At 49.3% G+C, this 25,388-nt stretch overlaps 1 protein-coding gene across 2 annotated transcripts in view; it reads right to left on the reverse strand.

Annotated features, from left to right (window-relative positions):
- The window catches only part of TOPAZ1 (testis and ovary specific TOPAZ 1), a 2,616,805-nt gene that overhangs the window by 559,065 nt on the left and 2,032,352 nt on the right, over positions 1 to 25,388 (reverse strand). For both annotated transcript variants that reach the window (XM_069648829.1, XM_069648828.1), the window contains one exon: positions 9,252 to 9,352. In XM_069648829.1, the coding sequence (XP_069504930.1) occupies positions 9,252 to 9,352 (101 nt within the window). The remainder of the gene's footprint in view (positions 1 to 9,251; positions 9,353 to 25,388) is intronic.

Raw genomic sequence — 25,388 nt, forward strand, 5'->3', positions numbered from 1 at the left:
GTACAAGCCTGTACTACATTGTTAAAGTGGTAGCAGTAGCGGAGCAGCCAGACTTATCTCAAGAGCAAATGAGCAGTAGTAGAGATTACACAAAGGACTACAATTACTGTGACTCGACCAAACACTGACTCAAGGTTTGTGGTTTAAAAAGTAAAAAGTACATTTATTTCTAGACCATCTGTTCTCAAAATACTTCACTTCTATTAATTTAAAATCACACGTAAAATACACTACACACAACCAATTCACTTTGTGCAGCACAATTCAAGGTAAGTACCTTAGGATTTGACAGGTGTTGTGAAACAAAGACATTACCGGGGGTACAGATGCAAACACTTTTTGACAGTAATGACAGTTCGGTCTTACTAAATATACGCGTACCCGCGGGAAGAAATGTTAACAGAGTTAAACCACACTTAGCACACAAATCGGCACAAGAGAGTTGGGGATAAAAATCATTGGCAATACTTTTGTCAAGGCAGATAGAATCAGAGGACACTTTCCTACAAGTGAATAAAAGTCAATAGGCCTGCACAGTGTCAAGTGGAACAGGGTTCCTGTTGTTGAGGATCACACAGTTAGTACAGTTCACGATTTGAGATTGCCAGGAGTACTTGGAGATTGTCAAAAGAGGAAGCAAAAGTTATAAGAGGAAAGGAAGATGAGGACAAGCCTTTAGTGAGGAGAAAGGGGTACACCCCAGTTCCTCGAAGTTGGACACAGTACCTTATTCAAAGTGAAGAAGAGCTGGTGATATGGCAGTTGCTCCTGGGAGTTCCTGCAGACTCGTGGTTCGTGTGACTTCAGTCGTTGGGACAAGGACGACGTCTGGAGCGATCTGCACTACCCAGGGATGAAGCCAGCAGCAGCAAAAGCAACAGTGAATAAAAGGTGCGCTCCTTTAAAACAGGAGAGGCTCTTCAGGTGGCTGTTCGGACCACTATAGCTGTGTGCTGCAATTTCGACCAAGAAGAGGATCCTCTGCCTGTGGAAGATGAGCTGGTTGATCCCACCAGGCTGAAGGGAAGAATGCTCCGGACTGGATTTTTTTTTTTTAAAACTCTTTTTTATTAGGCAGCGTGGCAGCGAAACAACAGGCGAACAGCGCCCAGCAGGTACAAATTGACAATACATATCATGATACAGTCATGCGGAGATTGCACATTAAATGATTAGAAAAGCAGAGTTTACAAACGACATGTGGGGAGGGGAGGCTGACCAAAGTAATATGGGAAGTGCTCTCAGACTAGTGAGAAGAAGCAGGTGGAGGAGAAGTAACCGGAGTCATATCAAGGTCGGACAAGTAGGAGCGAAATCTAAGCCAGATGTCCCTGGGCCTGGAATGGGTAGGTTGCATGCGGGACCACATTTCCTCGGAGTCAGAGGCCCATGTAACCGCCTTTAACCATTGGGCATGTGTGGGGGGGAAGGGGCGAAGCCAGCAGAGCAGGATGGACCGAACCGCTAAGAGCATGCAGAGGCCAGTCAGTTTTTTGGAATCACGAGGGAGACCAGGGAGGTCATGGAAGAGACACAGTGCTGGAGAAGGATCGATGGGGTGATCGAGCATAGCAGATACCGTTGAGCAAACCGCTCCCCAGAATTGTGAGAGGCGGGGGCAGGACCAGATCATGTGGATGTAGTCCGCATCATCCTGCCCGCATCGAGGGCAACTAGATGGGTGCTCACTGGACATGCGATGCAATCTAACCGGGGTATAGTGGAACCTATGCAGCACTTTTAACTGAATGAGCTTAAATCGGGAATTAAAGGACACCCGGTGAGTGCGGTCGCAGATATGTGCCCAGCGGTCATCCGATATTTCCACCCCCAAGTCCCTCTCCCAAGACCCCCTGAGTTTAGAAAATTCTGGAGAGGATCTGGACTGCAGCATGGAGTATAGCCTGGAGATTTTACCTTTCATGGGTGAGGGGGAAGTGAGTTCCTCAATGGCCGGGTCGTCCGGTGGTAGCGCAGGGAATGTCGGATAATTACGCTTAAGGGTCTTACGGAGAGACGCGTACTGGAGCCAGACACTCCGGTCACTCCTCAGGGGTAGGGGAAGATCAGACCACTCGATGAATATGCCCTGGTCAAACACGTCTCGCAGTAGCTCATAGCCTGCCTCGGCCCAGCGACGAACAGTAAGTGGTGTGACCTGGGGGACCCCCGGGAGAAAGTTCCAGAGGGGAAGGTTGCCGTGGAAGGCGCGGGCTATGCCAAGCAGCTTCCATGTTTTGGCTAATGCAAGGGATGTACAGGCGACCGGACTCTGTGAGTCCAGCACCTGGGGAGCGGGTTGTATAACCAGAGAGCGGATATCGCGATCAAAGGCCGCAAGTTTCTCGAGTCGGACATGGGGGGGGGGGGGTCAGCTGTATTAAACCAATGGGAGACATATTGGATCTGGGATACTAGCCAATATTTGTGAAAGTCAGGGGCGCCAAAGCCCCCCCTGGTCATGGGGGTGGATAGGGTCTCATATTTAAGCCGGACCGCTCCCGAGTGCCAAAGGAAGGTGTTAATTGTACGAGTCAGGTCACGAAAAAAATCTGCACCTGGCCACAAGGGTACGTTGGCAAACTGATAAAGCAGCTGAGGTAACACCACCATTTTCAATAGGCCCATTCTGCCCGCGAGAGAAATCGGGAGCTTGTCCCAGGCTAGGACCTTGGCGGACAGAAGTGTAAGGTATTTCCGGAAATTCTCTTCGAGGGTTAGTGCCTGTTGGCGCGTTACTGCTATCCCTAGGTACGTGAATGTGGATTGAGCCCATGTGAATCCCAGAGTATCAGGGGGGGGGGGGGAGTGCATTCCGTGAGTGGGAAAAGGGTGGATTTCGAGCAATTCACCCTAAGGCCCGAGACCCGGCCAAAATAAATGATATCCTCCAGCACCGGAGGCAAGTTGAGGGATGGAGAGCGAATGAACAACAACGCGTCATCCGCATATAGGGAAACTATGTCCGCTCTCCCGGCAGTACGGAGGCCTCTGTGGGCATGGCGATGGCGAAGCATGTCCGCGAAGGGCTCTATGGCAATTGCAAAGACCAAGGGAGAGAATGGGCACCCCTGCCTTGTCCCCCTGGCAATCCCGAAAGTAGGAGAGCAATGGTCACCTGTACGGACCCTAGCCACGGGGGACGAATAAAGTAGCTTGACCCAAGAGAGAAAGGAGGGACCAAATTTACAGCTCTCGAGAACCCGCCAAAGGAACTGCCATGAGACCGAATCGAAGGCCTTTTGCATGTCCAGCGTAGCCGCCACGGCCTGAGTCTCTGGGCTAATCCTGTCAATTATATTAAATATGCGCCTTAAGTTCAGGGAGGTGGACCTCCCCGGGACAAAGCCCGCTTGGTCGGAATGAATGATGGCCGGAAGAATGGGAGCCAGCCTGAGAGCCAGGGCCTTTGCGTATATTTTGGCGTCGCAGTTTATAAGGGAAAGCGGGCGATACGATCCACAATGCGAGGGCGGTTTGCCAGCCTTTAGCAATACTGTAATCGTGGCCTCCCGCAGTGAAGGGGGGAACACACCTGTCTCGACCGACTCCTCCCATACAGCCAACAGGTGGGGAAGGAGAAGTGACTTATAGGATTTGTAAAATTCGACTGGGATACCATCGGAGCCGGGAGCTTTCCCCGAGGATAGGGAATCGATAGCATCGGAAAGCTCTTCCAGTGTAAGTGGGGAATCAAGAGAGCCCGCAGCCTCAGGGGATAAAGTTGACAAGGGGAGGGATTCGAGAAAGGAGTCGATTTCCTCCACTGATACCTCATCCGTGTTGGAGTATAGGGACTTGTAAAAATAAAAGAATTCCGTGGTGATGTCCCGGGAGGTGACGGCCAAAGAGCCATCCAGTCTCTGGATCCCGAGAATGTGTGGGGAACCGGTCTCGTATCGGATCAACCTCGCAAGGAATCGGCCAGGGCGCTCGCCCTCCCCGTATTTCCGCGCGATACCAGGGTTGTCCAGAAACTTCTGTTCACGATCAGCCAGGGAGCGGAATGCATCCAATTCCACCCCAATGGCCGCTAGGTTACCCGGAGAAGAGTGAAGCGAACATGCGGCCTCCAGGGTCGAAAGCCTGGACTCACTCTCGGCCAGGCCTCTCCTGATCGATTTGAGGACTCCGTTTTCCTTGGAGATCGCAATCCCTCTAATATAGGCCTTGAAAGATTCCCATAGTATGGCTATTGATGGTACCGAGCCTGTGTTTATCTCGAAGAACTCTTCAATAGAGTCCTCGAGCTCGGAGTGAAACTCTGGGTCAAGAAGGGCGAGGGGTTTCAGTTTCCAACAGCGGGACCGGCCAGGATCAGGGGCCCAACCAACGGTGATGGTCACTGGGGAGTGGTCCGACAAGGTTCTGGGTAAAATCATTAACTGTTTCACGTCTTTAACCAAGACATTGGAGATCACCCAGCGGTCAATTCGGGAGTATGAATCGTGGACTGAAGAGTAAAATGAGTAAACGCGGGAGTCGGGATAAAAGAACCTCCATGCGTCCACCATGGCCAACCGGGGTAGAGATGATAATGCAGCATAGGCTGCCCTGGAGAGATGACGGGGCTTGGTCCCAGATCTATCCAGGGCCACATCGAAGATAGTATTAAAGTCCCCCCCCCCAGAGAATTGGAACAAGGGGGAAGCCATCTAGAAGGGACGTGATCTGTCTATAGAACTCGGGATCATCAAGGTTGGGACCATAAATGTTCAGCAAAACCACTTCTTTCCCTTGAAGTGTGGAATGTAACAGCACATACCTGCCCAGGGGGTCAATATGCGAAGAGATGAGGGTGAACCGGAGACTCTTGTGAATAAGGGTCATGACCCCACGACTCTGCGTAGAAAATTCTGTGAAGAACCTATGGGGGCCCCAGGTTTTGGCAAAACGCACACATTGTTCCGTGCGAGCGTGTGTCTCCTGCAGAAACAGGATCTTGGAGCCGTGGCGCTCAGCCTGCAGCTGGAGCTGCCTCATCTTTCTATAGTTCCCCAGCCCCCGGACATTCCAACTCATAAAGGTTAAGTCCCCCTCCGCCATAGATGTGGTAGTGGTATAGTCAAGAAAAGTGTCCAAGACCAATGGGTGAGTGCTGCACCCCCGTTCGCCCACGCCGCCAGAGCCAATTTTCTGAGAATAACACCCCAAACATGTCCCACCCCCACCCACATTCCCCTCCCAAACAGAGGAATGACAATCCCAAACCCCTTCAACCAGAACCAAACTAGAGGCATCATCGCCTGGGGGCCTGTAGGCCGGGCTGACCGCTGCGCTCCGGGCCGCAGCAGGACCGGTAGAGCTCAAGGTGCAACTGCAAACATTGAATGTAACTTAGAGAAGGTGTCTTGCACTCAGCAGTATGGCACATTATTGAGATAAAAGGGGAACTTGAGCAAGCCGAATCCGGGAGGGAGGATCAATGCGGTGCCGGTGTCGGGGAAGGGCCGAACTCGGCCGCGCCCCGCAGGGCCCGAGGGGGAAACTGCTGAGTTGTGTACAAGAGAAGGAAGTCAGCCCGGGAAGTGTTCGTCAATAAACTTGGAGGCCTCTTCCGGGATCGTGAAGAAGAACACCTGATTAGCATGTTCTATGCGCAGTTTGGCGGGGTAAAGCATGGCATATTTAATGGAATGATCTCGCAGTCTCCGCTTCACATCCTGGAAAGTCTTGCGTTCACGTTGGACGGCAGCCGAGAAGTCGGGGTAAAGATGAATCCTCGCGCCCCCCAATAAGAGCTCGCCCTTGACCCTTGCAGCCCTGAGTAGAGTATCGCGATCCCGGTAGTTCAGGACCCGGACGATGATGGGACGAGGCGGGGCTCCGGGTCTGGGTTTTGCGGTAAGGGCACGGTGCGCCCGCTCAATAGCGAAGTGTGGGGAGAGCTTGGGCGAATCCAGGAGAGACATTAATGTGTGTTCAACGAAGTCCTCCATTGGCTCGTGCACCTCGTTCTCAGGGACCCCGATGATGCGAAGGTTATTGCGTCGTGAGCGGGACTCCAAGTCCTCGTTCTTCTTCTCCACCGCGAGGACTCGGTTCGAGAGAGCGACAACCTCGGAGCGCAGTACCCCAAGTGCGTCCTCGGCGGAGCCGACCCGTGTCTCGACCTCAGACACGCGGCTATCGGTCCTCTCGATGTGGGCTTTGATTGAGGATATTGTGCCGTTCATATCATCCAGTTTCGAGTGTAGGGCAGTGAAACCCTCCCTGATAAAGTCCATCATGCCCTGGGCTTCAGGTGCCACTGCGGATGAAGACGCCACAGGGGCCTGTTCAATGGGGTCCTCTGGGGATCTCGCAGCTGCTTTCGCGAACATGTTGATGGAGCACTGCTTCCTCGCGCCCCCCTTGGTCATTTTGGCAGTGGTGATGGTTGAGTAGAGTGAAGGGGAGCCTCCAGTGGTCCCAAGAGGGAGACAGGGGGGATCCCAGGCCGTGCAAGTCAATAATCCAAGTAGGGTGCGTGACAAGTGAGGGGAGCAGGGAGTATCGTGTCCACGAGGCTATGCCGGAGAAGTATAGGCTGCGGGCTCCCAGCCAAACAGGAAAGTGTGGAAGATACCCAGAGATGGAAGAGTAAGGACCAACGGTATTGACGGAACCCTTCTGCAGAGTATCGCTACGGGTGGAGCGGCAATAGCCTCAAGAGAAGTGAGAGGGGGGGAGGCCAGCTCCCAGTGCACAGTAGGGCCAAACAGAACGAGGGATTCCAGCCGAGGTAGACACAGTATGAAGCTGGTATGAGGCCCCCCAAGGGGGGGGGGGGAGCAGGAGCCGAGGCCCAGAGCAGGAGAGGCGGTCCCAGAGTCCCGGGGGATGGTGGCAGCAGGTCCGGTAGATCAGTGGAGCCTCCCTGGCCCGCACCCGAGGGCCACGCCGCTCCAGCTGCGCGGGGTGCGCAAACAGTGGGGGGGGGGAAGGTCCCCGCGATCCTCCTGCTGGGTCCCCCGGGAGAAGAGTAGAAGATCCACGAGCCGGCCGAGGGCTCAGTCCAGGCAGTCCACCAGGCACGGCGGGGGCGGCGCACCCCAGCCCGCCCAGCACTAGGGGGAACGAGAGCCCGGTCCCCCCAGCCGACCGCGGCGGCAGGCGGAACTCAGCGCGGCCCCCAGGCGGCCCGCCCGGCCGTGGAACACAAGATCACCCCCACAAGGGGGGGGCGGCCCAGCGGGGCCCAAGGACCGGAGGAGCACCAAGGCAGCGGCCGCAGGATCGCCTCCGGGGGCAGCGAGGACCCGCGTGGCCCGTATCTGGACGCCGGAGGGGAGAGGCTCCAGCGACCCCCCCACAGGCCGAGGAAGCGCTCCGGGAAGGGCGAGGAGGGCCCCAGATGTAGTAGAGGGGGGGGGGGAGTGTCACAGGCCCGACGTCCCTCCAGGGACACGGGAGCAGCCCGCCTCAGACCTCTCCGTCCCAGTCGGAGCAGCAGCAAAGCCGGCGGGTCACAATCCCGGGCCTCCGACGGCCCCGCCGCCGAAAGGGATGAGGCACACCGGCCCCAGCCGATGCCCGGCAGATGTGGAAGGCGGCGCTGCAGGACCCCGGGCGGGTACGATCACCCTCCGCCCGGGCCCAGTCTTAGGCGCGCGGGAGCTCCGCAGGCGGGGGGATGGGTATTACGGAGCCGGGGAATGCCTTTCCCGACTCCGATTCGAAACAGGATCGGGGCCGCAGGATCCCCGGAGCCGCAGCAACAGAATCGTGTGCCCCGTACACGGCTGCAGATAGGGAAGGTGCCAGATATCAGGATTATGAGGTCCGCTCGCCGCGGAGCTCACGCATCAGGCGGCCATCTTGCTCGGCGCACAACAGCGCCCCCCTCCGGACTGGATTTTCTCTGTCGTTGAAGGGTAGATAGCTCAGGACTGCAGCAGGGCTTCACCGGGACTCGGTATTTGCAGCAGCCGTCTTCTTCTCTGCTTCTCTTCGGTTCCTTGCTGTTCCAGTGGCGACTCTGACTTCCAGCCCAAGAGTCCTACCTGTTATGCGAAAATCCCCCATTTACACAGCCTGGCTGTCGATCACACAGCAGTGGGGTTGTCCGGCTCGGACAACCACCTCAGCCAATCACAACAAAGTGCGACTTGGGTTTCCAAGGATAACCTGTGCAGGGGGTGACTACACCTCTCCCTCACATTCAGCCCACCCAGATGCCAAAGGAGGGCTTCCACGTTTATATAGTATAATCGCAGTAGAAAAGTTAGGGTAGATAACACTGCCACCAGCCAAGTCTAAATGTTAAAAGAGCAAAACAAAGCTCGGAGAGGCACAGACAAAAAGGGATAGGAGTTAACCCTTTCCAGTACTCCATGTTAGATGGGGTGTACTGGGTCTGTAGTTGTAAAAGACTGCATAAAGTAAATGGGAACTTAACCTGTTTTCTGGGGGACAGTAGTCCGCCCCAGAAAAATGGGGCCAGTGGGAAGTCTCAAAGACAACCCTGTGTCACTGCACTGAAGGTGCTGTGTAAGACACATAAAAAGTGGGTCTCATGGAGTGGTGTACTCCAGAGCCCACGATCACACAAACTGTAGAAATACACATGGAAAAACACATGTAAGAGTGGGAAAAAGGCTGACACTCTTACCAAGTGGAAAAAGTAAACTCCAGAAATCCAGCAAAGCTGCTGGGGTACTCACTAGGTGAGGGAAATTAACCATAGAATCAGTTTTCTCCCTAACACCGGTTTGCTTAAGTAGGGTCTCTTCTCCACCCTAGGGCTACAGTCAGTTGTAATCATCCATACAGTATGGAGGAAAGGGGACAGGACGTAATAGTAATTAATAGTTACTCACCGTAGTGACTAACATACTCTTAGTCCATAGTCCCCTTTCCTCCATACGTCCCACCATCCGCCCGCCCCCCAATAATACTGGTGTCATTAGGCAATGTTGCATATTGTCGACGCATCGATGAGGACTGAGGAGTGGCGTGGGTGGGCTGAGTCAGGCGAGCGCATGCTCCCAGGGGGGAAGAAGGTTTCCACTCCCCCCCTTCCATGCACTTTTCTCCCTTTTCCCTTTCCCATGCACTTGCGCATGCTCAATGTCACTGGGCCTAGTAAGATCGTTTTTGTTGTTCTCCCATGTTCCCCTCCCTTGCCTAATCGCGCTCTGAAACACCTGTGTACGAGCGTGATACAAATAAAATATCATATCATTTATGAGTAGAATGAAATCTACTAATATTTTTCTCAATGAGCAACATTTAGCATAAACAAGAAAATTAAAAAAAACTGCCATTACCTTCAACCACTGCTCAGTTTTGTGATACGAGAACATAACTGTGATGCCGATCCTTCCAAGTAAGTTTTTGTCTACACCATTGTGAAGTGGATCCTTTTTAACTGCAAAGTAAAAGCCAGAGGAAAATGACACATTATAACGTCTTGCAATGCTAACTTTCCTCATATGACCAACTCATGGAAACATTGTTTCTTGGTGCTGGGGAACTGAAAGTGAAAATCGTTTTAAAAACAGATGAGGGTAAGAAATATGGGCAACAGTTCCACATGGCATTATCTCCACCCACCATGGCATTCCCAGTTACAGTAATCAGTCGCCTTCATTCAACCTATAGAAGAAGCCAAGCTTGTGTTGGTGCGCTGCAGTTTCTAACATGAGTAATTACCAAACTGAAAAAACAGTCAGTGAAATGCTATCAGGCAAACATTGTGAAGAATTGCTTGCCAAAGCTATGCACTTGCTCTGAACTAGAAATTCAGAGCTATGCTTAAAAATTGATGCATGGTTTCCACTGTCCATGAAGATTGCTCAGGCTAAGAATGAGTGTCTTGCCGTTGCATATAAAAAATATCCACATATGCTCCCAGGTGTATGCTATAATTTAGTTTACTTCTGAGCATGTTGCTTTAAAAATGTTGGTAACATCATGCTGATCTATCTTTCTTAACACAATCCATCACCACTCTGCTTCACTTCAACAAGGGGGTGATACATTTCTCCACAAATGCCTATTTAAAGTCTCCTGAATCCTTTTGCAATTTTAGCTTATATTAGGATGAGTCCTCTTGCCCCTATTCATATTTGTTGAGCGATTTCCTAGACACATTTGCTAGTCATGAGGCTTCCAATTCAGCTAACACACACACACACACACACGTTTACATCAGACCCTTGCATAAACATGCACCATGACTCAGGTGGAATGGTGTGACAATGTTTCAGTAGTTCTTTATATTTCTCAGACATTTATCAGTAAATGTCAATTTAAAAATATTACACTGCAGTATGCAATTAAAATCTTTCTATTTTAGTGCCTATTATTGATACATTTTACCTTCTCCAAATTTTACTGGAAACCAACACTATTTCTCTTCTTCTAAAACACGTCCACTATAATCAATCACAAACATCTGCCCAATACACACGGGAAGTACATCTTTGATGCTAAATCCATCCAAATGTCTTCTGCCCCAAATAATTTAAGATGTTTTTCTTTGGTTAAGAAAAACAAAAACATGGGTATCTGAACCCCCTTCGTAGGATTTTCTACTGTTGCTTATGGACATTGGTTGCATTAAACTCATTGACATGCTGGAGCCATCGGTGGCCTTTGACACCATTGACCAGGGTTCTGCAACATTTGGCTCTCCAGATGTGTTGGACTACAATTCCAATAAGCCCTAGCTAGTATTGTCAATAGTGAGGGATATTAGGAGTTGTAGTCTAAAACATCTGGAGAGCCGCAGGTTGCAGATCCTTGCCATTAACCATGGCGAATTGTTGGGCCGCCTGAAAGACCGGGAGAGGATTGAGCGGTTTTAGTGTGTCTCATTGTACCTGCACAACAGGACCCAGCATGTTACAATGCAAACCTTTGTCACACGTTTGAATGCTGTTTAATGCCTGTGTCAGGCTACTGTGATCATAATTCAGAGGCAGAGTCTGCATGGCCATCAGTATGCTGCTGACAATCACTCTTGATTCCCTGACTTGCTGTCTAATGTTAGTTGCCAGCTGGATTGAGGCAAATTGGTAAAGCTCAAACCAGACAAGATGAAGTGATTGTTGGTTCACAAAGATGACAAACTGGTCCAAGGGTAATTTCAAACAATTCTCTTTTTTTAAAGAATCTTTATTTATCTTTTTGTATTTTAATAACATTTCGTACAATTACAGAGGCCTACCTACACCAAGTACCCATTCCAACCATAAATGCATTAATTTAGTAAAGAAAACTAAGTTCAATAATGTAGGTAGCTGTTATTTTCTTTAACATAGGTTGCATGAAAGTATCCCAGATCTATGCTACTCTCTTTGATTGACGACCCTTTGATTAAATAACGTTGGTATGCCACCAATTGTAACGTTAGCGGCTACCCATTCGTTAAATAAATGTATAGCTTTCCCCTTCCAATATCTAAGTACAATTCTTCTGGTGTTGGCTACCGCCATTAGTTTCAATTTTCCTTGTTGATTTCATAGGTCACCATTATCGACCTGAAAAATACTGACCACACAATCTTAATAAAGGGGCATAAGGGGGGGCTGTTGCACCGTGGCCAAGATGGCAGCTCTCTCCTAGAGCTCCTGCACCTGGCGCTAATCGAGGGCTGACATACGCTCTTCCAACAGCTTTCGGGAGAATTGGAGGTTACCGCTGGATTCCCTGTGTACCAATCGGCTAGGAGATTTTCTACAGATCTCGCAGCGGCTCCCGGTCTCCTCCTGAACGGGGAGCAGCACATGTGGCGCTAGGCGTGGTCTGACGAGTGGCAGCGCTCTGTGCCACCCGCCTCCCTTTGAGGCCCTGCATCACCTGGTGTAAAAGCCTGGTGCCCCACGACAACCCCTGGCTCCCCCCTCCCTCCGACCCGTGTGCATAGCTTCCTGCGGCCCAGAAAGATCTGGCTGGTAATACGTGGCCATTCCTCCAAAAACACCTTCCAAGCCGTTCCACCCTAGCGGGGCTGCGGCACCCATCTAAGGAGACAATCAGGGACACCCACCAACGATTACCCTCATTCTCCTGCTGCCTGTGGTGCCTTCGGCTTCTCTGCCTCAAACGATAACGTGAGTGCACTGGGTGGCAGACCAGCTCATTATATCCTGGTGCTCCTCCTCCGCTCAACTGGCTCTGACCTCATTATCTGCACATTTACTGTGCCCCTGTGTGTCTTTAATGCTTCCCCACCCAAGCAGAAGATCTATTGGGGACGCACTGACCGTTGGACCCCTCACTGGACTCTGATGGCTCCATCCACATCCATTTAATCCGGCACAGTCCACGTGAAAGTAGGGGCGGACCCCTCTACATAACCTGCCGCCTACTACAAATTGTTAGTCCTTTGCTATACTTGCCTGTACTGCCACATTGCCCAATTACCTTGGGCCCTGCCCTCCTCCACCTCATTCGCCTTGCTGCTGGATACAAGATACCACTCCTTGACAACCATTACATTTCAGCACAGACCTAGCGGGGGCACCAAATATAATCGCAAAGCCACGTTTGCCCCCCTTACTTGCTTTGCTACACAGAATGACCAAAGAAGGAGCAAAGAATTAGCGATCCATGAACCAATATACTAAATCCGCATCTAGGGCCGTCACTACGGCCCTGGCAACCGCAAAAGCAGAGCCTGAGTCTGCCCGAGACTCAACGTGTGATGGCTTGCATAAAGGAGGGATTTACCAAGGTGCATTGCGAACTTGACAATATGACAAGACCCATTGACTATCAAGACACGCATTGTTTTTAACATTTTTTTAATTTATTGTGCATTAGCCAAAATGACAATTATGACTTTTTACACAGTTCAAAAATAGAATCAAAGGTAGAAAAGAAGACACACATTGACAAAACTGACCTGCGTCTGTCTGAGGCTGAGACAAGAGTTGGCACAGTTGAGGACGACAGGTCCACCATGAGAGCGGAACTAGCTACACTTTCCATGCGTGTACTCCAACTGGGGGAGAAGAACAATGACTTGAGTCGCGGTCCAGCCGCAACATCTGCATCATTGGAGTCCCTGAGTGTGGTTCCGAACCCTCTCTCGAGCTCTGGATCAAGTCCACTCTACTGCCACTCCTTGGGACACCCTCGCTGTCACCACAATTTGCTGTTGAACGAGCTCACAAATCCCTAATTCCCAAACCCAGGCCTGGGGCTCCTCCGAGACCCATTATAGCCTGCATTCTGAACTATTGCGACTGTGATGCAATCCTCCGGGCGGACCGGGAGCAGGGTGTCCTCGTGTTGGGCTCCAACAGAATACTTATGTACCCAGACTTCTCGGTGGCCGTCCAACAGGAGAGGAAGTCCTTCCTGGCGTTGAAGAAGTGTCTGCGAGACAATAACATGAATTACGCTATGTTATATCCTGCCAAATTGCGGGTTGAATGGAACAATACAACTTTCTTCTTCACTCTACCTAGCGAAGATATAACATTTCTGGATGAAACCCTGCCACCACCCTAGTTCCTGGCTACATAGCTCAGTTGGGTACCTGTCCTAATTGTCTATTCCTATCCATATTTGCACCCTCACAGAGAACCTGCTAAGGAGTCGATCTGGTCGGCCTGATCTACCGCCACAACACTACTCAAGAATTCTAGACGATGGTCTCCTCTTACATATGGTCATAGTAGGGGTGCTTGTAATACTCTTCTGGTTCTTATTGTACGAATTACGTTGGTATATTTCCTTGTTTCTGTACACAAAGTCCGACGATGGCCCAGGTGAGCCTGTGTACCGGCCTCCCCTATGCAATGTTGCGCTCAAAGTTGTGGTAATTGCTTGTGGGTTATCATTGCTCCATTTCTGCGGGTGATAAGGGTGAGGGGTTGGAGGGAATGTTGGGGTTGTTCTAAAATGTTAAAAGCACTTGGTACAGGCCATACACAAGGGCGAGTAAGATCTGGGTACTAGACGAAACACTGAGACGGGACAGGGGTTGGTTAAAGACACTGAGGGCAGAAATATTGCACAATTTGTACTGCGATGGGAGACATAACTTTCCTTAGTTGGAATGTCCGGAGACTGGGCAACCCGGTCAAATGCAGCTATATGTGGAAAGACAAAGCCAAAATCCTTTTTCTGCAGGAAACCCACGCACTTTCTGCAACTTGAGAAGGGTTCGCAAAAAATTGGGGTGCACACCGCTTCTATACAACCTATTCATCACAATTCAGTGGTGTCATGATCCCGATTGACAGGTCCCTCACATTTCAGTGTAAATACTCCAAAACAGACCCGTTGCGTAGATGGGTGCTGGTCTACAGATCCCTCGTGGGGAGAGAGTTGGTTCTAATGAATGTTTATGTCCCTCAATTCTACAGGGACGTAATTGGCGAACTTGAGCAGTACCCATTGATGTACCCATGCCTGGACAGGTCCACCCACACGCACAGCCCCTATCAAAGAGGGCATACTCTCACTGAGACTTGTAGATGCTTGGTGATCATTTCATGTGGGGGATCGAGCCTATTCTTTCTATTCACCGGTCCGTGATTCCTCTTTCCGTATTGATTTATGGCTCATCTCAGATACACTCCTGGGGGGATTCTAGAAACACGTATGCTACCTCGCACCTATTCCGGCCATGCTCCAGTGATCACCTTAACAATCCCAACACTCAGGGAATCTGCAACTAACTTTGTCCATGCACTTAGAATATAGTTTAACTATTTTTCACTAAACCCAGTTCTAGATCAGCTGATTGTAAATATATCGCTGTTACTAACTGAATTCATCCTCTTATAACTGTGTAATCACTGATTGGTGTGTATCCTTATAACTGTAATGTCTGAAATTACTCTCCTGTAACTTCTTATTACTTTACTGATCCACAAGCCAAGAACCTTGTGGACTAAGTTTATAAAAACATTTGCAATTGATTTAGAATGTACCTCACACCTTTGTATGATAAGCGCCCAGATGCCTACGGGTTAGGCACGCTATACAAATGACAAAATAAATAAATAAACACTGACTAGACCTTGCATTACTGGAGGCTTAAGCCTCTTGCACTACAAGACACTGCATTTGCATCCACTATCGATGGACATGTACGACTGTTCTTCGAGGACATTGTGGGCTCAGTGACTTCGCCCGGTACGCTCTGGGATCCCTTCAAGGTCTACATTAGGGGAATAGCGATATCCTCAGAGTTTAGCGTCCTTCAAGCAATCTGTCAGAACATAATGCGAGAAAACACTAACTTCTGAACCCACTTCGCCCACACTGTCACAAATTACAGAGGCCACTGACGCCTTCTGAGTACACGCTGAACGCGAGGTGAAGCTCTTTGGCACCACGGCGGCGGCTAGAAGATATGGGGAGGGGGCAGACCAGGCAAACTACTTGCTCGTATGGTGCGCCAAGAAAATAACAGCAGATGCATCTCGGTCGTGGCCATTGTGCCAGTACTCCAGTGCATACAGCCAACGCCATCAACAAGGTGATGACATATTTCTATACAGATCTTTACAGCAACAAAGACATGCAGGACGGTGCAGACTGATAGGCTCCTCAATGCTTTACCGCTCAGCCAACTTTCCCATAACACTAAAATCCTGCACGATCTCCCGATCACCATCGCCGACATTACCCACGCTATTGACCACTTGCCCACCGGAAAGGCCCCAGGCACTGACGGCCTCTCGGCTGAACTATAAAGAAACCCTAGCCCCCCCACCTTTTGCAGGTGTGGCAAGTCCTGCTCACTCCCCCTCACCATGCAGGAGGTAGTTATTATGGTTTTGCTCAAGCCTGCTGACCAATGTGAATCCTACCACCCCCTCTCCTTAATTAACACCGACATGAAAGTGTTTGCAAATATATATGCTACTCGATTTATGCCAGTCATGCCGTACATTTTTCACCCTGACCAATTGGGGTTCACCCCGGACAGATCCACGGCCTTGAATCTGCAACGCCTTTTCAACATTTTAGCACAAGTAGACCCTGAGGCCCAGCAGTGGCTGCCACCTTAGACATCCAGAAGGCATTTGATTCTGTGTCCTGGCAGTTCATGTATGCTGTATTGGAGGGTTGCGAGTTGGGCAGTGGGTTTTTGGATACCATCTCCCACTCTATGCATCGCCAGTGGCTTGGATCACTAGAAATGGGTTATCTCCACAGTTTAAGATAGGCAGGGGTACTCGCCAGGGGTGTCCACAGTACCCCTTATTTGCCATTATCATCAAACCCTTGGCGGATATGATTAGCCTTAAAAACAGCCACTGGGGGATCAGAGTGTCGAAAGACCCGCAAATAATGTTGCTCTATGCGGATGGTGCGCTGTTATTTATCCGATATCCGGAGGTGCATCTGACACATGTTATACAAGACATTCTGACCGTCGTAGAGATTTCGGGCCTCTGAGTAAACTGCAGAAATCGGAACCTTTCCCCCTTACAGACGCGACTAACTCACCTCCAGACCTTCACGGTTTTAAATGGTCCCCAAAAAACCAATTGATACCTGGGGGTGACGATTGCGCATAACAGTCTCTCTCTGTACAACCACAACTACAGGACCTTCATGGTGCAGCTGCGACCTAAACTCGCCAGCTGGTCCCGCCTACCCATTATTACTGCTGGTAGAATAGCGCTTTTGAAGATGACAATGCTTCCTAAGCTCCTATATGTGTTTCTAAATATGCCTATATGGCCTGGCAGGGTGCTGTTTCAGGAACTAGACCACAAAATCTGCAAATTTGTCTGGCGCTGTCAGATTGAAATGGAGACGATTTAACCATTTGACAGGGGAGGGTTTGCCGAACCTAATTTAAGACTGTATTGGACGGAGGCCTAGGCGCAGTTCGCAATCCACTGGTTCACGGATGTCCTTCCCCCTCCTCATGTACCACTCGAGAAAAGTGTGAAGGGGAGACCAGAGGGAAATCTGCACCATGTGGGTGCTAACTCAAGAGACTCTGGTCGATCCCCATATGAGAAAAAAAAAACATACCACAAGGCCATAGGAGGGCCAGCAAAATAGGTCAACGTGGTCATACAGAGAGTCCAGAAAATCCCTGTACAATCGAAAGGCTTTGATCTACAAGCACTTGGAAAGCAAGGGGAGTAATTCCCGTATTGAGAGAAAGCAAGGGATGTGAATCCTGCATTGAGAGAAAGAAAGCGAAATTAATCCCACATCGAGAGAAAGCAAGAGAAGCAAATCCTGTAACACTTAAGAGTAAAGTGAATGTGAAGTCAAGAAGGGTCAGTGCCCAGAAGAGTAGGGGCAGAGGGGCCTCAGGGGTGAACCCATCACCCAACGATTATTGGAAACAAACTTTCATTTGTCAAGGAAACTTTTGTTTTTGTTAGCTGAACACGCCAGGTCCTCAAAGGCAAGAGACTTTCAAGGGAAACTAGACTTAGCCATCAGCAGTCCTGCAAGCTGCCATTGGAAAGGTCGTCTCGTGCTGGAGTAGCCCGAGACTGTACTGTGCTCCAAGCTCCCATCCTACCCCGTGGTCAAAATGTGGGGAAAGGAGACCCAGGCTACCACATCCGGACATATTATTTAACAACACTGCTTTATTTTCTTGAGAACTATCCCACACCCTGTTTGTGTTAGTTGCAAAGTTTGGCAATAGGTTTCTTAGTATAGGCCCTTGACAACGCCACTAGGACTGCCTTGTTTTTCATTTGATGGTTGACACTTACCCCCATCGTAGATTTAGCTTTAGAATAGGCGTTTTTCCAACCTGCATACAAAATTCCTTGTTCAATAAACACCCTTGAGTTGTAATTACTTGTGTCGGTCTTACTTGTCATCATGAGTCCCTCAGAGTACACATGGAGGTCTTCTGACTGGAGCAGGGCCGCCACTGCCATCAGTCTTGTGAATGCCCTCAGCTCCGAGTTCAGGGCGAACGCCAGCACCTTGTACTGAAAGTGCAACCCCATGACCCAGAACCTGAGGATGGATCAATGGGACTGCACTATGGGGACATGCAAATATGAATCTTTCAGAGCCAGGGAGCACGTCCAGTCCCCCCGCCCCCACATAGTGTGTTCGCTATAAGCGCTGGTGTCATAATTTTGAACTACTGCAGAGGTAGGTATAGATTCAGGAAGGAAAGATCAGGGACCACTTGCAGGCCCGTCTGGTGTTGATTCTGACTGTCAAAGATGCAGGAGTAAAAGCTGGGGGAGAGGAACCTCCTCCATCGCCTCACTCTCTGCCAGGGAATGAATCTCCACCAAGAGTAAAGGAGTCCAGATCTGTGGGAAAGGGGTGGGGGGAAATGGCAGGGGAAGTCAGAAGCCCGAGGAGACTACCGAAATCACCCATGAGTCTGTGAACGCCTAGCTTGATTGTGCAGGGCCAGCCTGTCCCCAACTGGGGTGCTGTGGCCCGGAGAAGAGCCGTCATTGCTTGCTTTGGGTCAGAGACAGAGGACTGAAAAAAGCCTTTGTGCAAAGACTTCTGGTGTTTTCGCCTATGTTGGCTGGGTGACCTGCCCAGTTTCCTTGACCGGCGGTCCTGGAAACACCGGAAACCGCTGAAGGATCGGCCTCTGTCTGATCGAGAGTGGCTTTGCGTGAAGGTTTTGGCTGCCGGCTTGGTGAGAATGGCTAGGGACATGGCTTTCTGTGAGCTGCTGCTCTTTTTATCGAGTTCCTCGCTGTGGAGGAGTGGAACAAGCCACCGCCCTCGAAGGGTAGGTCTAGGATCCTGTCCTGAACATCAGGATTGAATCTGGCTGGCATGAGCTATGCCGTCCTTCTCATGTTGGTTGCCACACAGAAAGCCCTGCTCGCAATATCTATGCGCCACCGTGGACTCCATGATGTCCGCCCTGCTCGCAATATCTATGCGCCACCGTGGACTCCATGATGTCCTGTGTCACGAGTTTCGATTATGCGAGTCCTGCCTTGAATGAGGATTGTTTGTCGGCAGGAATATCCGGAAGGACTTCTGGTATCTCTCTCCACAGCCGTTGGTGAGCCGCTGCCAGGATGGCGTCGGCATTTGCCGGTCTGAGGTGAAGTCCTGCGTTTCAGTAGACATTCCCGCAGGCCTTGATCATGTTCTCTTCGTGGTGGAGGTCTGGGGCTTGGCATTCATAGATGCCGTTGCAATAACTGAAGACAGTGGCTGGGGGTGCACTGACAAGAGAAGAGTATCTCCCTCCACCTACCTAAACCTTCCTCTCCCATCCCCATTCTTCGCTACACTAGGAACAAATAGGGCCATTCTACTGAATCAAATGCTTTCTGAGCATCTAACAGCGCAGCCACTATGGAATCTTCCTGACAAACTGCTGATATCAACCAAAATCTTGGTCGCAAGTCATCTGAAGTGGACCGTCCAGGGATTTGATTTTGATTTATTTCTTACGCGCACCAGGCAGATAACTGCATTCGGGCGCAGATGTTAACTAGAGGTTGACCATTTCACTGTGGGGAGTTTTAAGTGGTAGCGGCCCTAAGGCAAGGAATCATTTAAATAGGAAGGTTTTCAATTCCTTTCTGAATCTTCCCAGCGTGTTACAAGCTCGGGTGCTAAAGGGCAGCTGATTCCAGAGCTTAGGCCCAAATACAGAGAACCTTCTGTCTCCTTTTGAGATACATTTTGTCCTCGGGAAACATAGCAGCAATTTATCTTCCGAACGAAGGACTCTGGTTGGATAATAGTGTTGAATTCTGATGTTCAAATAACGAGGTGCAAGTTTGTAATAGCACTTGTACATCAGACATGCCACCTTAAATTTAATGCGGTCGTCCACCATCAGCCAGTGTAACGCTTTCCTGGCTGTGGAGACATGATCTCTTTTGCCCAGATGTGCTATTAGCCTGACGCCTGCGTTCTGGGCCCTCTGCAGTGTTAGCATTAGTTTCTTGGGGATCCCTGTCAAGAGACTGTTGCAGTAGTCGAGGTGGGAGTTGACCAGTGCTCCCACCACTACTGGGAGATCCTGAGATGATAGAAAAGGGAGCACATTTCTAAGCATTCTCAGAATAATATACCGACTTTACCTTTGCCCCTATATGGCCTTCACTAGCCAGATTTTCCTGCCAAATGCACCCCAAATTTTTTACTTTCCTTGAGAATGGAATATTCACTCCCAGGATTTGCGGGTTGCAGTTTGTATCTTCCTCTCTATATTTCTTTTCTGATCTAAACAGAATTATTTCTGTTTTGCCTGCATTGAGTTGTAGTTGATTGCAGGCCATCCACTTCTTTACCTCCTGCATACAACTGTCTATCATCTCGAAAGCCTCTGACAGATTATCCGTCTCCACATAAATCTGTGTCTCATCCGCATATGAGTGAAATCTTCGACCGTGTCTCCTCAGGATGTCAAATAGTGGTCGAATGTATAAATTAAAGATCAGCGGAGAAAGTGCTGGCCCCTGGGGGACTCCGCACCTCAAATGTATTAGGTCGGAGAGAAAAGCTCCCAGGGTTACCCTGTGTGTTCTGTCCTGTAGAAAGGAGTTGAACCAGTCTACCACTGTTTTGTCTGCCCTTCCGATGTTCTTAATCCGTTGAAGGACAGTCTTGTGGTTGATAGTATCAAATGCTGCAGATAGGTCGAGCATCAGCAATATTGAATTGCTTCCCCTATCTTCTGCTTCCAGTAGGTCATCCTGGACTGCTAGCAACGCCGACTCCGTCCCATGATTGGGGCGGAATCCTGATTGGTGTTCATCCAGTATGTCCTCACTATCCACAAACTGTTGGAATTGGTTACAGACTATTTTCTCCAGGATTTTAGTGGGCCAGCATAGATTCGCTACCGTTTTTAAGTACCTTGGGATCTAGGTTAGGTTTTTTCAATAAGGGTTTTACCAGTGCACTCTTAAGTGCACAAGGAACATAGCCTTCTGTAAGTGATTTGTTCACAAAAGTAGTTATGAATGGGGTAAGATTAGAAGCTAGACTGATAGCAGTACAAGCTGGCATAGGAAATGCTGAATCTTTAGTTGGTTTTAATTGGAGCATTAGATCCTGAATGGTTTTTTGTTCAATAAATTGGAAGCTAAAGGTCTCTCTCTTTTCTGATTTTGCTATTTCTGGTGTCTCTTCTCCTACTTCCCCCCATTTTTCTGCCTCCAGTACTTCATTGATATTACTCTGAATATCCACAATTTTTTTTCCAAAAAAGTTATTGAACTTATTGGCCTTATTGAACTTATTGGATGAATGTGGACTGGTCGGACCGCACACATTTCTGCATTAGGTGGGCCAATTGTATTGCTAATTGTTTAGCGAGGATTTTGTTATCTAAATTAAAAAGCGAGATAGGTCCGTATGAAGGGCATTCTTCAGCCTCTTTACCCTGTTTCAACAGTACTGTGACCACTGCCTCCCTCAGAGTCTGGCAATCGACCATCCCTCAGAGTCTGGCAATCGACCACCCCGCAGACACTGTCAATACACCTCTAAGAGATGCAACGCCAATTTCCCTGCAAAACGATTCTAAATCTTGTCCGTCATCTGGTCCGGGGGATTTCCTAGACAACAGATTTAATCGCCCGAGGGATCTCTTGCTCCGTAATGGGTTGACATACCATTCCCTCTCATCATCACTACACCAGTATAGCGCTGCTCGATCAAGAAACCCACCTATCTCTGATTGTGAAACCTGGGCCTGTTCGAAGTAAAGGCGTGTATAGAAAACGCAACATTCATGAAGGATATCCCCATCTGCAAATGTCAATTCCCTTGCGCATCCTTGATCGACAGGATATGTTCCCTGGGCATTTCAGCTTTAGCGGCTCGTGCCAGCAGCCTACCGGGCGTGGACCTTCCCCTAAATAGCAGAACGGAAGCCTTTCCTCATAGAAACTTCACTTCCCTTTCAGCCCCATCTCTGAATGTGTCCAACTCTTCCCTAATCTACTTCTGCACATTAGGGTCTGATATACCCACCGCAACTGCCTGCAAATCCAGAATAAGCACTTCACTAGCTGTTAATTCCCTCCTGATCTGTTTCAGTATTCCCGATTCCCTTGCGATACATTTCACCCTAATCACATATTTAAATGTTTCCCATAACATTGAATATGAAGCCACGGAACCCACATTTTCTGCAAAAAATGCATCTATCACATCTATAACCTGTGTTATCTAAGTACCCAACGCCTCATCACTCAAACTTTCACTCTTGAAACCCCATGCTGGCCGTTCACACTTGCATCACGGTATCTCTTAGGCCAGCACCACTGGCACGTGGTCATACAGTGTACATGCTAAAATAGGGACCTCAGTTACCCATTCCTATCCTAGAACAGAAAATAATCCAGTCATGATGCCGACTGGAGGACCATGGAGGTGAGCGCATAGACCTTCAGCCACTAATGCCTGGCCCTCAACCCCCACGTCCAGCACAAATCCTGCAGTGTGTGCGTTGACTTTAAATGCAACCTATGGACGGCCCCCCAGCCCCTCTGTTCTGTCCAGATCAGGGTGTAGCGCTGTATTAAAGTCACCAGCAAATATGTTCATCCCATTGGGGTTTTTGTCAAGTTGATGCGCTATCCACTCCAGTGTCTCCAACGAGTCTTGATTAGGGTCGTAATAATTTACCAAAGTGATTGCTTGACCATACAAAGTCGCCTTTGCCAGTAGCGCCCGACCTTCCTGATCCCGGAACACCTCGGTCAATCGGAAACCCAGCGAGCTAAGAGGAATAAGAAGAAAAAGAACGGTGACACCCCCAACTTTGTTCGAACTTAGCTTCACTCAATGTTGCTAGATTGCCTGGCTGAAGGCACTGTGTGGCATCAGGTGGCGGGATAAGGGTATGCTTGCTTTCTTTTTGCAAAACAAACAGGTGCTAATGGCGATATGCCACTCGGTGGCTGGGCCCACCTTGTAGTTAACACCACTCCACCCTTGTTAAGGGAGCCTTGCTGTGCTCAGGCCCTTGACTTGGGCAGCATGCTGTTTTCCTACAGGGTGGGCCCGTCACCTTGGGGGAATATCACCTCAATATTTCTATTCTCCTACTGAGTATTCAAATGGCACCAGAAACATCTCACAAAACGTGCATGTTAGGGTGGAAAAAATCCTGCATTCCTTAGTGGCTTCCATGTTAGGGATGCCAACAAAAGGAACATAGACCCCTCACCCCAATTACTCTAGTGAGAAGGGTCTCTGGTATTCTTCGAATCAATGGGGAAGAAAATGCAAAACGCAAAGCTGTTCACTCATTAAACCCATTAGGGCCTAGCATGGATCCACAGGATTCTCTTCTGGCTTCATGGAGCCTTGCGTTTAGGTGTTGTAATAGCACACTCTTTAGTCTCCTCTTTTGTGATTAATGCAAACAGCACCCAAATGTTTCCTATAGATACATATTAATGGGCTGTAGGACACCAAACCTACTTTAGAGGTGAAAGTAACATTTTAAAATCTGGGCATAAACGTGATGGGCTCTCCTTACAATGTCAAGGTTGTGTGAATTACTTAAAAGATGTTGGCAGATCACAGCGCCAATGGGAAGATCCTGCACTTCGATCATCATTGAGTTTCTGAAGGATACCTATAAAAGATTCTTCTTCTTAGGGATAGTGATTTGGCAGTGACAGTGTAAGTCCACACCAGCCATCAGTTGTGACATGAGTTTCTTGGCTGCAGATACCAACCATCTTATCAGTACAAATCTATCAGTGGGCCTAAATGGAATTGTCAGAAATACATGGGTTTCTTTGTATCTACCCAAAGTTGAACCAAAGTAAAATGGACTACTCTATCCCAAAGTTTGTCTCTCTGATGGGTAGTTGTAGTGGCTGCAGCAGTAAGGGATCACCACACAACACGCTTGGGTCTTGTTGGGCTAAGATACCAATTATTGCACTGCTCCCAATTGTAGGATCCTCACTTCCCTTGCTTCAGCTTCACAGAGTATTTGTTGACCCACTGCTAACAAGACAGAAGTTGCTGGACGCCAATGCCATAAAATGTATTCCCGACAACAACCAGTTACATTTTTGGCAGTCTAGAGTGTGAGCTGGTCGGTCTACCATCCTAGCCCCGTGCTTGTTCAATCCCTTACTCTTTAAGGAAGTTGGTGAGGCAACAATGTAGTGTGCCCTACAGCAAGATTCTGACAACTCTTATTTAGACACTGGCTGATCATTTTGTCCTTGCCGATTGTTTAGTGTCTCATTTTTTCTTCTATTTAGTGACTTTTTGTGAATGTGGTCAAATATTCTATTGTGTCATTCTAGATGCTGGCCTTTGTTGATGACTTACTAGACACAGTGGCAGGGAACGCTTTTCTCTTTCTGCCGAGAATCCTGGATTTTCAAGGTACCACCCTTTGATTCTGGTTCCGTTGGGTACACTTTAGGTGGAAAGTCGGTTTATTCAACCTCTGAATTTGACTGCAGAAGCAGTGACCATTCACCTTTTATGGCGTTTGTTGGTGTGAACTCTATAGCTGGAAGTTCTGTTTTTGATTTAGGTCCCAAGATTTGTTTTCCATTTCTTCTTTTTGCATATGGTTAGAGGATGTGCTGTTTCACCTGTGATCATGATCTACAGTCTCCGAAAGACAGGAACGCGTTTGTTAAAATCATTGTTTTTGGCTTTAGGGATTTTTCCTGTGGCCCTTGATTGGACTGTTCTCCTTGTGTATTCTAACATCAGTGTGATCGTTCATGGTGACCAGCAGGAGCACATTCAGGTCTCCAGCACCATCAGGAGTTGGCAGCCGAGCCCTCCTGCAGCACACTGCATAGCCGGAGGAAGCAGATGCTATGTTTGTTACTTCATTCCATGGAGCGCCAGCTCCCTTTGAAGATGGCCGCCTTCCCGGGCATCTACAATCGAGCCAAAAGAAGGATCGGCCTGCGCAATGCTTTACAACTACATGCTGCTTCTATGGCAGCCTTTCCGACCCTCCTGATTGGAGGAAACTGAAAATGAAAATACCGCCTGCAAACAAGCTGGTAGGCTGGGCCAGGGTCCCCTTGACAAAGGCCCATGCCTGTCTGGGCCTGTCCAGGGCATGTTTGGTGCCTGGCGCGTTTCCTTTATGTCAACCTCTAGTGCCCGTCTATCCCGCATCGTACACCACACCTGGCATCCACCTTAAGTGCCACCGTATCGCACTTCATGCAAGGTAAGATGTGACGGTAGCCTCTCCTATTCAGTACGTGCCTTGACTTGCCTGAACTATTGGACTGCGTCACCCAAACGCCATCTTGATCCCTACCCAAGCCCGCTCCCACGACGTATGTGTATCTTCCTTGAGCGTTTGAATGATGTAGCCCTCCTATGAGACGTGGTTCTTCCAGTCCTCGACCACTCACACCGGACCATCTTATAGCACACCTGGCCTCCTGTCAAGCATTATACTATCTTGTATCTGCACTTTTATCCTTGCCAATGTTCCTCCCTGCCCTCCCTCCCCACCATCCTCCTCCTCCCCTCTCATGCTCAGCACC

The sequence above is a fragment of the Ambystoma mexicanum genome, chromosome 2q (genome assembly GCF_040938575.1).
Source record: "Ambystoma mexicanum isolate Mex_15411 chromosome 2q, UKY_AmexF1_1, whole genome shotgun sequence".
Taxonomy (NCBI): Eukaryota; Metazoa; Chordata; class Amphibia; order Caudata; family Ambystomatidae; genus Ambystoma; species Ambystoma mexicanum.